Raw genomic sequence first — 12541 nt, 5'->3', positions numbered from 1 at the left:
GAAAGCAAACGTTGAAAGTAATTTATCTTCTTATCCAGATTTTCTTTCACGGTTCCCTGTTTCCAATATTCAGCCTGTTTAGTAGTCAGCCAGTTCTGTAATTATTCAGTTCAGCAGATAATTTAGTTCAGCCCTTTTAGTTCAGCATTCATGTGTGCATTTCAGTTAGTGTACACATGTCTTAGCAGCCACTCTTTACAAGAATCCATCATTCGAGGACGAATGTTCCCAAGGGAGAGATATTGTAATGCCTCAGACCTTTAACTTAAGCTTTGACTATGATTTTAGACTTAGAAAATCAGACAGAGAATGTTGGAATTTTGCTTTAGTTCAGCAGATGAAATTTTACACCCGAAATTACGAGTTTGTAATTTAAATTACGGGCCAGAAGTAATTTAATTACGTGGTGTGCTAAAGTTTGGTCAATGGTTTTGATATGGAAAATTGTAATTGAGGAATTAAGGTCTACTTAGTAATTTGAATTACGGACGCGTAATTGAAAGGCGTTTAAATAGACATTGTTTTGAGCATCAAAATTCTTGTCAGAGAATTACGATTGTAATTCGGCCAGCAAAGTCAATACACACAAAACCTATAAATACATGGTTTCGGTTCTAATTTTATTTTTACAAGTCCTAAACCTAGAACGACCCGCTCTCCTCTTCCACCATCAGAACAACTAAGATAAGATATCCTAACCTATTCCAAGTGGATTAAATCAAGTGTTCATCTAACCTAATTAGGGAATCATTGTTCCTAACCTAGGGTTTTCAAGAAAAACCCATATTCAATGTTTGAGACGCAAGCTTTTGGAATTCTTCTCCAAGTTCAGACTTTTATTGTGGATTGTGAAGCAGTTAAGGTATGTGAAGCTAACTATCTACGTTAGGTAATGCTTATGATTCTCCTTACGCCTCATTCTACATGCTTATCAGTAATTTGAGTCAGAACACAGTTTAGCCCTAGTTTCTTGAATAGTTGTAGAACTGCTATCTTCTAGGGTTATAATTTCAAAATTCGTTCACGGTGATCACTTTGAATAGCATGAACTCGATCCCAAATCATTATAGACTTGTATATTGACATCACATAAGTCTCAGTCAGTGTATAACTAGTTATTTGCATGAGTCTAACTAGTTATTTACATAGATCTATAATCGAACGATTATCACACTATGTTATAAAATGATCTCTGATTCTTGTAAATTGTTAATGTTGAACACACGTATATACATGTTAATACGACCTATTTTTGCCCAGCGTGCGGGCATTTGCCTTCCCCACCTCGGTAAGCGAGACAACCCCTGACCCAACAATGTATAAATACATAAAAGAATGAACTTAAGCAACGGAATAGAAATAAATACGTAAGTCTCACTATATAGATATATAAGTAGTAGAATACTGCGGTATAATACGCCCCAGGTCTCGTACGAATAACAAAGAGCATCTAAAAGGGAGATACTACTAATCTAGAATAATAATTCATAAAATGTCTATGTCTCTGAATAGAGTGGGACATAAAGATAGAAAAGTCTTCAAGAGACGGACGGCCATGCTCACCTTGGAAACTCAGGAATAAAGCTGAAGCGACTATTAGCCACGCGTCACAGAAGTGGATCCGACTTAATACTCTACATTCATAAAAGAATGAAGCAAGTGCAGGTCAATACAAAACAACATTACTGGTAGGCATCATCGGTCGACTAAGCATAACTAACACAATCCAGAAAATAAAGCAGATAAGCAAATAAACCAACAAGAATAAGCCAAATGTAATCAAATCCAAATACACGTCATCGTCTAAGTAAGAATCTAATCGATGTGTGCCAAGTACGGAGATATATCAAGTTTCGATCCCACATTACCAAGTACATCACCAAACATCTCAAAATCAAACCATAATGCAATCGATGCAATAGTGTATGAATGCGATGCTGTGCAGATACCCATGTAAATGCTATGTACGTGTACTGGATGGAAATATTGACATCTTGGTAGCACAATACATCACACCCGACCTTATTAGGGTGTGATGGGCACCGACTCTCACCGAGTCAGCGAACCCTTAAACGTTAGCGTTACTAAAATGTCATTTCAAAACTTTTTTAAGCGCTAAAACTTTTCAACATAGAGATGTTTGTTTTTACCCGGGTTATAGAAAACCTTGATCAATCACATAAATTTTGCCAATACGACAACGTCTTAAAATACACACTCTTTTAACATCTATAAGCGGAATTCGCGTTCCTGCGACACGCGAATCCGGGACCTTTGCTAATGCCAAAGTCTCTAGGATATACCAATTTCCATGACATAAGTACTTGACTGTTGCTCCGACCGAAATGGAGCTCGCCAATCCTGAGGGACAACTTCAGCAAAGTCTTCTCTTCATACGGGGTGTGCACTGCGTGGCATGAAACGCGGCCCCCAGAAAAGAGGGTCGGTACGGAATATGCGAGTATGTAAAGGAAATAACAAATAATAACCATAGCTTAGGCAGAAGAAAAACCACAATCAAACAAATTTACTGCGGCCCTATTTGGAGAAACATAAATGTGCCACCAGGGTCTTAGAGCAGTCCTTAAGTAAATAATGCGAGTGAACACACGTTAACAGCGTACGATATGAATGCGAATACGTTCACAGAATACGCAATCTAAATATAGTATCAGCATGATCCACCGGACGGCGGCTTAGGCCTAATATTAATAATAACAATAGTAATGATAATGATAACAACAATGATAGTAATGATAATAATGATAATAATCCCGCTTGGTGTGCGGTCCCGACGCCGTGCATCCTGGCCCACCGAACATCGCGATCGAAATAAAATGATGGCCCCACGCCGGCGTCATCGCGTCGACGTCAACATCACGTCTACCCTGGCCCGCGGACATCGCCTGGCCCGCAACATAATATTCCCTAACGCCGCCGGGCATACCGCTCGTGACATAAAACTACCACCCAACCCCGCCCGTACATGACATAATACTAATACAACCCCGCCAGGCATAATAATAATAATAATAATAATACTAATAATAGCGTTATGGAGAATAGACATAAGTGGTCGGTGGAATGAATAATAAAATCTCGCACCGCCAGGTGGTTTGAAGAGTCTTATATAATAAGATGTCGCACTCGGCCAGGTGGTTTTGAAAAGTTTAAATAATAAAATCTTGCTTGTCCGGAGTGGTTTGAAAGTCAACTTTATATTTTCTTTAATGCGAACAAACTTCCCTTAAAAATCATTTGTAAAGCATAAACCGTTTCAAGTAAATCTGAGTTAGCATAAAAAGATTAACAACTAGTATGCCACTGCGAGTGGTGAAAATTAAATGCTTTTCAAGTATGGTTAAGGACATCATTCATTATAAAACATCTCTACGACCATTCGAAGCAATTAGAGGCCGTTTATGGAAGTTAGAGACATTGTGGGCCCACCTTCAGGCAAGCCGAAGTGGCGTACCAAAATTACGAACATTAGGCCTTGTGAAGTCGTCTATAAAAGTTTCAAGGCAATCGGTTCCAATTGTGAAAGTTACGGATCTTGGAAGCGTTTTCCAACTACTTAGAGCATATATAATTCCAATTCCACTTGAATGAAAAAGACGACTTTTAGATGCGATTCTAAGAGTAGAGTGCGTCCTCGGGGTTCGTATTCAAACCTATCACACCTAAGACATGCCAAAAGAAGAAGGTAAGGCTTTACATACTTTCTTGCACTTACGATCACCGATCTCAGAAATCTGGTTTAGATCCAAAAGCTGCCGAATGGTCCCGTTTGCCAATTACTATTCATGAGACTTACAATTTTCAACCTTAACCAATCTTGTTCTCACAAGAATTTTGTGACATTTCACTGTACATATAAGCGTCGATTCAAACTTCATTAAAGCAATGACAACCATACGACAACAATATAAACAACATGTCAATTATTTCGAAATTATTTCAAACAATTCACATATTCAAATACCACCCCGAAACCATTCAGCAGATGTTCAAGGACATTCCGACCAACAGCGACATTTTCAACGATGCCATACATATTGATTTAATTAATTAGTGGTGACATTCAAAATATTTCCGATCATACTGCTCCCTCGACACATTAATGACATCATCAACTACAATTATCTGAAAACCATACTATCGTCATTCTAACTTCTTCCATAATCAATCCACAAACAACCACCTTCATTTCAAGCCATTAAATGCTGGTTTTACATCATGAGATCCACGACATAACAACCAAACTACTAAATACAAATTTTTTCCTTTTTCTTACACAAGGCCGCTATATTCGGCCACGCCTTTGCTTTGTTTTCATAAATTCTCATCCTTTTCCATGCATTACAACAACAACCAACACACTACATAAAATTAATTCAATCTTTATTCCTACACACACACTCCATGCACGGCTACACACACACACCATGCACGGCTTCAACATCAACATCCATATTATTATGAATTTCATTCTTTCCCACATATCACAACACATATAAACCATCCGTAACATGTGAAACGAGGGTTAAAACTTACCTCCTTCAACATTTTCTTGTTCCCATGCTCCTCTAATTCCAAATGAAATTATATTCGTGACTATGTCTTTGCCGGACTTCGATTGGTACTTCATTACGAAATTTCCCCAAAATCCTCATTTAGTGAGGTATATTTGCTCCCTTTTTTGTTGCTTGAATTTTTGGAAAGTTTTGGAACTTTTGGCTGAAAAAAATGAGATTTTTGTCCCTTAAAAGCGAGAAGGTCAGTTGAAGTCGGTTTTTTTGTAGCTCGATGTGATTGATCTTGTAGCGATCGTATGCTTGTCCGCGAAGAAAGCTACAACGTCGACAGTTCGGTTTGTAACGTCTATAATTCTCTACTCGATGTCCTATCAATGAACGGTTTGTTGCATTACAAACTAGACTCGGACGAACTTCATTTTAGGATTTTGAAACACCTTAAAACTCCACATATACTATGATGAGGTACATGTCAAACTCATGCTCCGAAAACGCGGGGTATAACAACTACCCACTGTGACTCGCCAAGTCTAAGTGCCACACATCCCGAATCTTTGCCCAATGAACGGGACCCCGGATCTTTTCCCATGGGGTTCTCACCGCACCACTCACAGCGGACCGTAGAGTCTATGCACTATCAACTTTTCCGGATCTAACATAGGATATCGACCATGCAATCAATGATTTCTGTTACACCTCAAAAAAAATCTCCGTACATGTATAATGAATAGGCCACGAAGGGTATGAGTGTGTGATGCTTCACTAAGTAGAGAATGGCTAATTATGAATTTTTGGGAATAAAAAAGTGGCAGGATTCATTTCGACCCGGTGGTCGTGGTAAAAACCCATGATCGTAAAGTGCCATCGTCCTTCAACGTTTCAAAAATCTCAACTTTCTGTCCAATGTTGAAATGGTAAAATACGACTCAAAATACGGACCGTAAATCACAATACGGCCCGTAAACTGAGTCGTAAACTGCCATAATTTCCATCCAACCTTTCTGTTTCTGATATGTTTAAAAACGACCGTGGAGGACGGACCGTAAACCAATATACGGTCCGTAAAGTGGGGTTTACGACCACTGCACATCTCAGTCACTGTTCATTCCGGACTAGATTTTAAGTCATTAAAAAGGGACAAAACCTCATCCAATTCATTTCAACTTCACAATATTTCACTCAAGGAGTCTCTAGAACTCTCCAAACATTTCATCCACAAGAAAAACTCAAGAGAAATCAAGGAGAACCAAGATCAAAAACCCCAAATTCATGAATTCAAGTCCATGAATCTCAACTAGAAGCCATTTAAGTTAAGAAATCTCAAAAAGGAAGAAACAAGGTTTTAGTGAAGAAGGAAGAATTCCACTCTAAATTGGTTCCATCATCACCTAAGGTAAGTTCCATGGTTATATTGAGTTATTTAGGCTATTAAAAGACTATGATGCTTGAAGTATAACAAAATATAGGAAGTGAGTCATAAATGAAGGAGGATGTTGTAATTGGCGGTACTCAGTGGAATCATGGTTATGAATATGTTGTGATCATGAGTATGTTGTAAATGACATTTAGGCCATGGAACAAGTGCTAGATATACGAAAATGCGATAACGAGCTATGATCATAAATGTGGGAAAAATCGGAGAAAATAGTGGATCTTGCTCAAAGTGTATAAATGACAATTGTTGATACGATATTGTGCATGTTGTTGTGAATGTTTGGGAGCGTCGAAATAGGATGTGGAAAAAGTCGTAGGAACAAAGGAAATGCTGCCCAATTTTTTCTAGAAATAACGATGCGTTCTTATAGTCGATTAGCTAATGTTAATGTAATTCTCTCGTGAAGGTAACGACGTGACATCGGAGGAAGGCAAGTGATCGATAACATAGCGAAATGACAAGGTATGTGAGGCTTACCCCTCTTTCTAAAAAGGCATGAATCTTTACACTTTCCCCAATCCGTTCGTATGAGGAAGCTTATGGGTCTTCCGATTTACATACCACATGATAGTATAGAAACAATGGTGATGACGTTGTTCTTGTTAACACTCACCTTATGTTTCATTTACTTCAAGGCGAGGCACGATATTCGCGGATGTCCATAATATAATCGAGGGTTTACTTCCTTACGTCACCCCGATATAGTGTGACCGTTCTTAGAGCCTAAAGTATACGTTTAATGCAGATGTGTACTATGTCTATGAGATGACTAATGACGTTACCTGATAAACTAATTATGTTTCGTATAAAATGCTAATAAGCGATAAGATGATGCTATGTAATGAGATGTGTATTAATAATGTGAAATGTGAGTTTTGTGACGATATGACTCCACCGGCTTAGTTAGTAGGGCATGTCGTAATAAGGTGCCGCATACGATTCCGTCGAGGCCTAGTTGACCGGGCATGTCACCCATGTGCGAGGGGTCGCTACGTTTATACCGAGCCTAGGGGGCCGAGCACGATCACCACTAGTGGGCGGCATTAAGGGTTACCCGGACGCGGGTAACGATGCAGATTATGATGCGATGATGTATGTGATGATGTATATTAGATATGCTAATCTCTATATGCTATGATGACGTAAAACATGATACATGTACAAGGTGTGTGTTATGACATTCATGCAGGGCATATCCTTCCTTTATGACTTGTAATCTTTCTAGCACGCTTGTTTATTTCATTCTCGCCTTACATACTCGCACAATGCTCGTCCGACGTCCGTTTTCTTTGACGCCGTGTTCGTGCCGTCACCCGCGATTAGAGGCGAGCGAGCCGATCCGATTCTTAGTAGCGCCGCAGTCGATTGAGATACTCCATTGTCGGAGGTGCTTACACTTATTCTTTTGTTGTATGTATACATTTTGGGTATGATGGAGCCTTGTTCCGTCTACATGTACGATATTCCATTAGAGGCTGGTAGATACTTAGTGTGGGTCATATGGTCTCACTAGATGACTATGGCATGTTTGTACATATTATTTTGTTAACCTATAGGAGCCTATATATGTACATATGTATAAGCCAGTCGTATTCGTTTGTATAAATGAAAATTAGTTAGTTTATAATTATGGCCTATTGAATGGTAAATAAAAGTAGAATGATTATGACGAATGCGGAAGTAAGGGGTGCTCGGTGGTCAGCCCCGGGTATCAATCTTGGCCCCTCGTCGGGTCGTGACAATTTTAACATGAACATCGGACATCGGCTATCTCACGTCACTCAAGTAAAAGAGTTTTATCAAGTATCAACTTCTCTCAATGAACGATTTCGGTATGAACAACGGACATCAGCCATCTCACGTCACTCAAGTAAAATTGAGCCCAGCTCATTAAGTGTTTCATCAATATCTCAACAATGTATCATGAAAATGAGAGTGCGTGTAATGCATGAATCAACATCAATAATCATGCTCAATATCATAAGTACCAACAATGGGTATGCTAACAATATATCAGGATCACAAATACCAACAGTGGATATGTCAATAATATAACCGAATCACAAGTACCAACAGTGGGTACGCCAATAATATATCCGAGTACAAATGCCAGCAGTGGGGTATGCCAACTATATCATAATCAAGATTATAAAACCGAATCTAATATCTACCAACGACTCATGGCATCAAACCTGCACAATAGAACAATCAAATCACACATAACGGGGTGGCGAGCCCCAAACACACAACAGGTCTCAACCTAAGGTAATATCCAACCCGACTTCATACCCGAAGGTTTATATGCTATCTCCAACAATATAATCTAAATATGTGCTTCGTTATACGATAGCCCATCAAAGGTAAGCCATAACCTACCTGGATAGTCGAACTGCAACGCCAACAACTCACTCCTTTTCCTTGCCTTTTCGCTAAAACTCAGAACTAAAGTACTCTGAACATAATCAATTTTAGATTAGAAATCATGAAGAATGATACTAATATTGCTACTATTCAAATTAGGGCACTTTTAACCCTAGATTTTGGGGAAATAGGCCTACAAGGGCAAAGCGAAAAATTCGGAAGCAAGAGTGCCAAACTAAGTACTAGGGAATCATAACCCAACCACTAATTGCTGATTTAACTCAAGGATTAGCCTAATTTCTGATTTCAAGCAAAACCCCCAAATTTGGTATAAACCCTAACTCTTTGATTCCGAAATTCAACACTAGAAAGGGAAGATATAGGATTAACAAGCTTAGATTCTTCAAAATCCAACATAAACACTATCAATTTATCATTACTAAGTCTAGAGAAAGTGTTCATCAAAACTCTCTTCCAACGTCCATCACTAAGGGATTATTAAATGGAAGTGCAGAATCTAAGATGATTATGATTAAAGGAGTAAAGGAGTAAGTAAGATTTACCTCCAAGAATATCTCCAAGAACTGTTCCCCAAAGCTCAAATTTCGAAATAGGAAATAATGAGGGTCTAAAGGGTTTTAATACTTCATTAATTTTACAAATTGCCCGTCACCCGCATTAGCGGCATTGGGACCGACCCAACTGTGCCGCTTCAGCGGTCAAGGCAAAAGCCATTGGACCGCTTCAGCGGCAGGGCTACCGCTCCAGCAGTACCGCTATCGCGGCGCTGGTGCCACCAAAACGGGCACGTACACAAGAAAACTCTCCAAGTTTCACCAATTGATCCGATTTTCGGACTAGTTCTCTAGGCCATTTGCTCACATACCATACACATAGACACATATAAAAACACGCTAAGAACGCACCCGTGACCTTGGAATTCCTAATGGAGGTCTCATTGACTAAGTCAACCCTCGATGCCTTAATTCCAATTTCCCAATCCAAGTCCTGAAATGCATTTGTGTGCATTGGAAATTGAACCAAATACACACACAAGTTTTAAACGACCATCCGGACTCTCGTAATCGATGGAATTTCAAAAGGTTCGATTTACCCAAAAGTTGACTTTCAGTCAATCATTATTTTTCACTTTTTAAGCCTATATTTGACAAAGTTGCTGAATCTGGTCTAGTATACTGCTGGAAGCATATAACGGTCCCCTCGAGTAAAAAATGAGCTAATAAATGCTCGAAAAAGGGCAAAAATGCCAAAAAAACTATAACGACCAAATGCGTCATTACATTAGATGCCAATTGAACCGTCACTCATCCTCGAGTGAAGAAAAGAAAGAAAGCGGGGAAATACCTGAATCAGTGAACAATTGGTGATATCGGCTACGTCTGTCAGACTCGGTCTCCCATGTAGCCTCCTCAATGGAACGGTGCTTCCATTGCACCTTCACAGAAGCAATCTCTTTCGATCCAAATTTTCGAACCTGTCTATCCAAGATCGCGATAGGCTTCTCCTCATAAGTCAAATTCTCATCAAGCAATATAGAATCCCAATGAACAATGTAGGCACTGGCTTGTGATGGTACTTCTTCAAAGATCAAAATACGAAAATCGGATGAACTCCCGCTAAGCCTGGTGGTAATGCCAACTCATAAGCTACATCATCCATATCGTCAACAATATCAAACGGACCAATATACCTGGGGCTCAGCTTGCCTCTCTTACCGAACCTCATAACACCCTTCATGGGTAAAACTTTTAATAGAACCTGATCACCAATAGCAAACTCCAAATCTTGGAACTTCTGATCCACATACATCTTCGCCGACTCTGGGCTGCCAAAAGCTTGGCCTGAATAACTCGCACTCTATCAAGGGACTCTCTCAACAAATGTATACTTTATGGCTGAGCTTCGAACCCATGAAATCAACCAATCGGAGATCTACATCTCTTATCACACAAAGCCTCAAACGACATTATACCAATACTAGAATGATAGTTGTTATTGTACGCAAACTCTACCAAGAGCAAGTGCTGGCCCCAATGACCACCAAAATTAATAACACACGCTCTCAACATGTCCTCGGGCACCAAAATGGTCCGCTCGGACTGGCCATCGGTCCGGGGATGAAAAGCGGTACTAAGATCCAATTGGGTACCCAACTCCTCATGAAACGTCCCTCACAGAAAGTGAAAATAGGTGCTGATCGTATTCGACAAAAATAGGGACCCAATGCAATCTCACAATATCACGGATGTATATCTTGGCTAACTTCTCCGTGGTATAGGAAACTTGAACTGAAACAAAGTGAGCGGACTTAATCAACCAATCCACCATCACCCAAATAGAATCAAACTTACCGAGGGTCTTCGGAAGACCCGTGATAATATCCATGGTAATCCTCTCCTACTTTCACTGGAGAATGGGCATCCTCTGAAGCACCCCACCGGGTCGCCGGTGCTCATACTTTACCTGCTGACAATCCCCACACTTAGCCACAAAATTAACTATATCTCTCTTCATTCGACGCCACCAATAGTGCTGTTTCAAATCACAGTACATCTTAGTCACCCTCGGATGAATGGAATAGTGAGAGCTATGAGTCTCAGATGAGATCACCTGAATTAAATTACCAACACAAGGAACGCACACGCGTCCTCTAATCCTCAGAATGCCTTCCGAGTCAATCACGACCTCCTTAGCCTCACCTCTCAAAACTCTATCTAGAATCTTGCTCAACTGATCATCCTTAAACTGATGAGTCCTGATCCGATCCAATAAAGATGATTTCGCCTCTATACAAGCAAAATCCTGCTCAGGGCTAAAATATCAAGACGAATAAAACTTCTGGCTAGAGTCTAAACCTCCATAGCCAACGGACACTCTAAAACAATCAACCGAGATACACTCCCCATATTCACTACCTTGCGACTCAAGGCATCAGCCACCACATTGGCTTTCTCAGGATGATAATAGAGATGTCGTAGTCCTTCAGGAGCTCCATCCATCAGCACTGCCTGGAATTAAGATATCTCTGGGTAAATATATGCTGAAGAGTACGATGATCGGTAAAAACCTTATAATGGACACCGTACAAATAATGCCTCTAAATCTTCAAAGAGAAGACCACAACCAATAACTTCAAATAATGGGTAGGGTAATTCTTCATGAATCTTCATCGACGGGAAGAATAAGCTATCACTTTACCTTCGCATCAACCTTTGCGCAAACCTACACAAGAGGCATCACAATAGACAGCGGAATCCTACCCCTCCACGGGTAATGCCAAGATCGGGCGCTACTAAAAAAGCTCTCACTTTTGAAAAGCCCTCCTCACAATCATCCGTCCACCGAGAGGGGACGTCCTTGAGTCAATGCAAAAGTGATGAAGCAATAGCAGCAAAACCCTTCACAAAGCGATGGTAATAACTGGCCAAACCCACAAAACTACTAATCTCAGTAACTATGGTGGGCCTCGCCTAACCCCTCATAACCTCAATCTTCTGTGGATAAACCATAATCCCATCCTTAGATACAATGTAGCCCAAGAATACGCGGACTCCAACCAGAATTCATATTTGGAAACTTAGCAAAATGTGTTATGTTTCTTCAACAACCCTAGAAACTTGAACGAAGGTGGCTCTTATGCTCCTTTCTACTCTTGAAATACACCAAGATGTCATCAATAAACACAATCACAAATGAATCAAGAAATGGCATAAATATGCCATTTATCAAGGTCATAAATGCAGCTGGGGCATTAGTCAGCCTAAAAGACATCATTAGAAACTCATAGTGGCTATATCTCGTCCGAAATGCTGTTTTTAGAATATCCTCTGCCCTAATTTTCAATTGGTGATAGCCGGAATGCAAATCAATCTTCAAAAATACCGAAGTACCATGAACTTGGTCAAACGGATCATTAATACGAGGCATAGGGTAATTTTTCCGAATGGTGACCTTGTTCAATTGTTAATTAATGCACATCCTCATGGTCCCATATTTATTCTTCACAAATAACACAGGAGCACCCTAAGGAGTGACACTCAGTCTAATAAAGCCATTGCTCAAATAAATCCTGTAACTATTCCTTAAGCTCCCTCAACTCAGCAGGTGCCATCCGAGGGGTGGGATGGAAATAAGACGAGTGCTGAATCCATGTCGAAATACAAAAATCAAGGTCGCGATTGGGGGG

General features: G+C 40.0%; 1 protein-coding gene across 1 annotated transcript; it reads right to left on the bottom strand.

Annotated features, from left to right (window-relative positions):
* Positions 1–9655: 9655 nt before the first annotated feature.
* On the bottom strand, positions 9656–10164 carry LOC132049000 (uncharacterized). Its single transcript, XM_059439679.1, has 2 exons — positions 9952–10164; positions 9656–9853 (listed from the first exon to the last, which is right to left on the bottom strand). Exons 1-2 carry the CDS (start codon positions 10162–10164, stop codon positions 9656–9658), a joined length of 411 nt encoding a protein of 136 aa, XP_059295662.1.
* Between the last annotated feature and the right edge of the window lie 2377 nt (positions 10165–12541).

This window comes from Lycium ferocissimum, chromosome 3, assembly GCF_029784015.1.
Source record: "Lycium ferocissimum isolate CSIRO_LF1 chromosome 3, AGI_CSIRO_Lferr_CH_V1, whole genome shotgun sequence".
Lineage (NCBI taxonomy): Eukaryota > Viridiplantae > Streptophyta > Magnoliopsida > Solanales > Solanaceae > Lycium > Lycium ferocissimum.
Note: the sequence above shows the minus strand (reverse complement) of the source record. Positions and strands in the feature narration are given on the sequence as shown.

What these genes read in the sequence shown, in the direction of transcription:
- LOC132049000 (XM_059439679.1), bottom strand. Translation starts at nt 10,164, where the DNA reads ATGTATGTGGATCAGAAGTTCCAAGATTTGGAGTTTGCTATTGGTGAT. An exon ending in CGGGAGTTCATCCGATTTTC is followed by an intron (nt 9,854 to 9,951) that starts GTATTTTGATCT and finishes TATGAGGAGAAG; the next exon opens with CCTATCGCGATCTTGGATAG.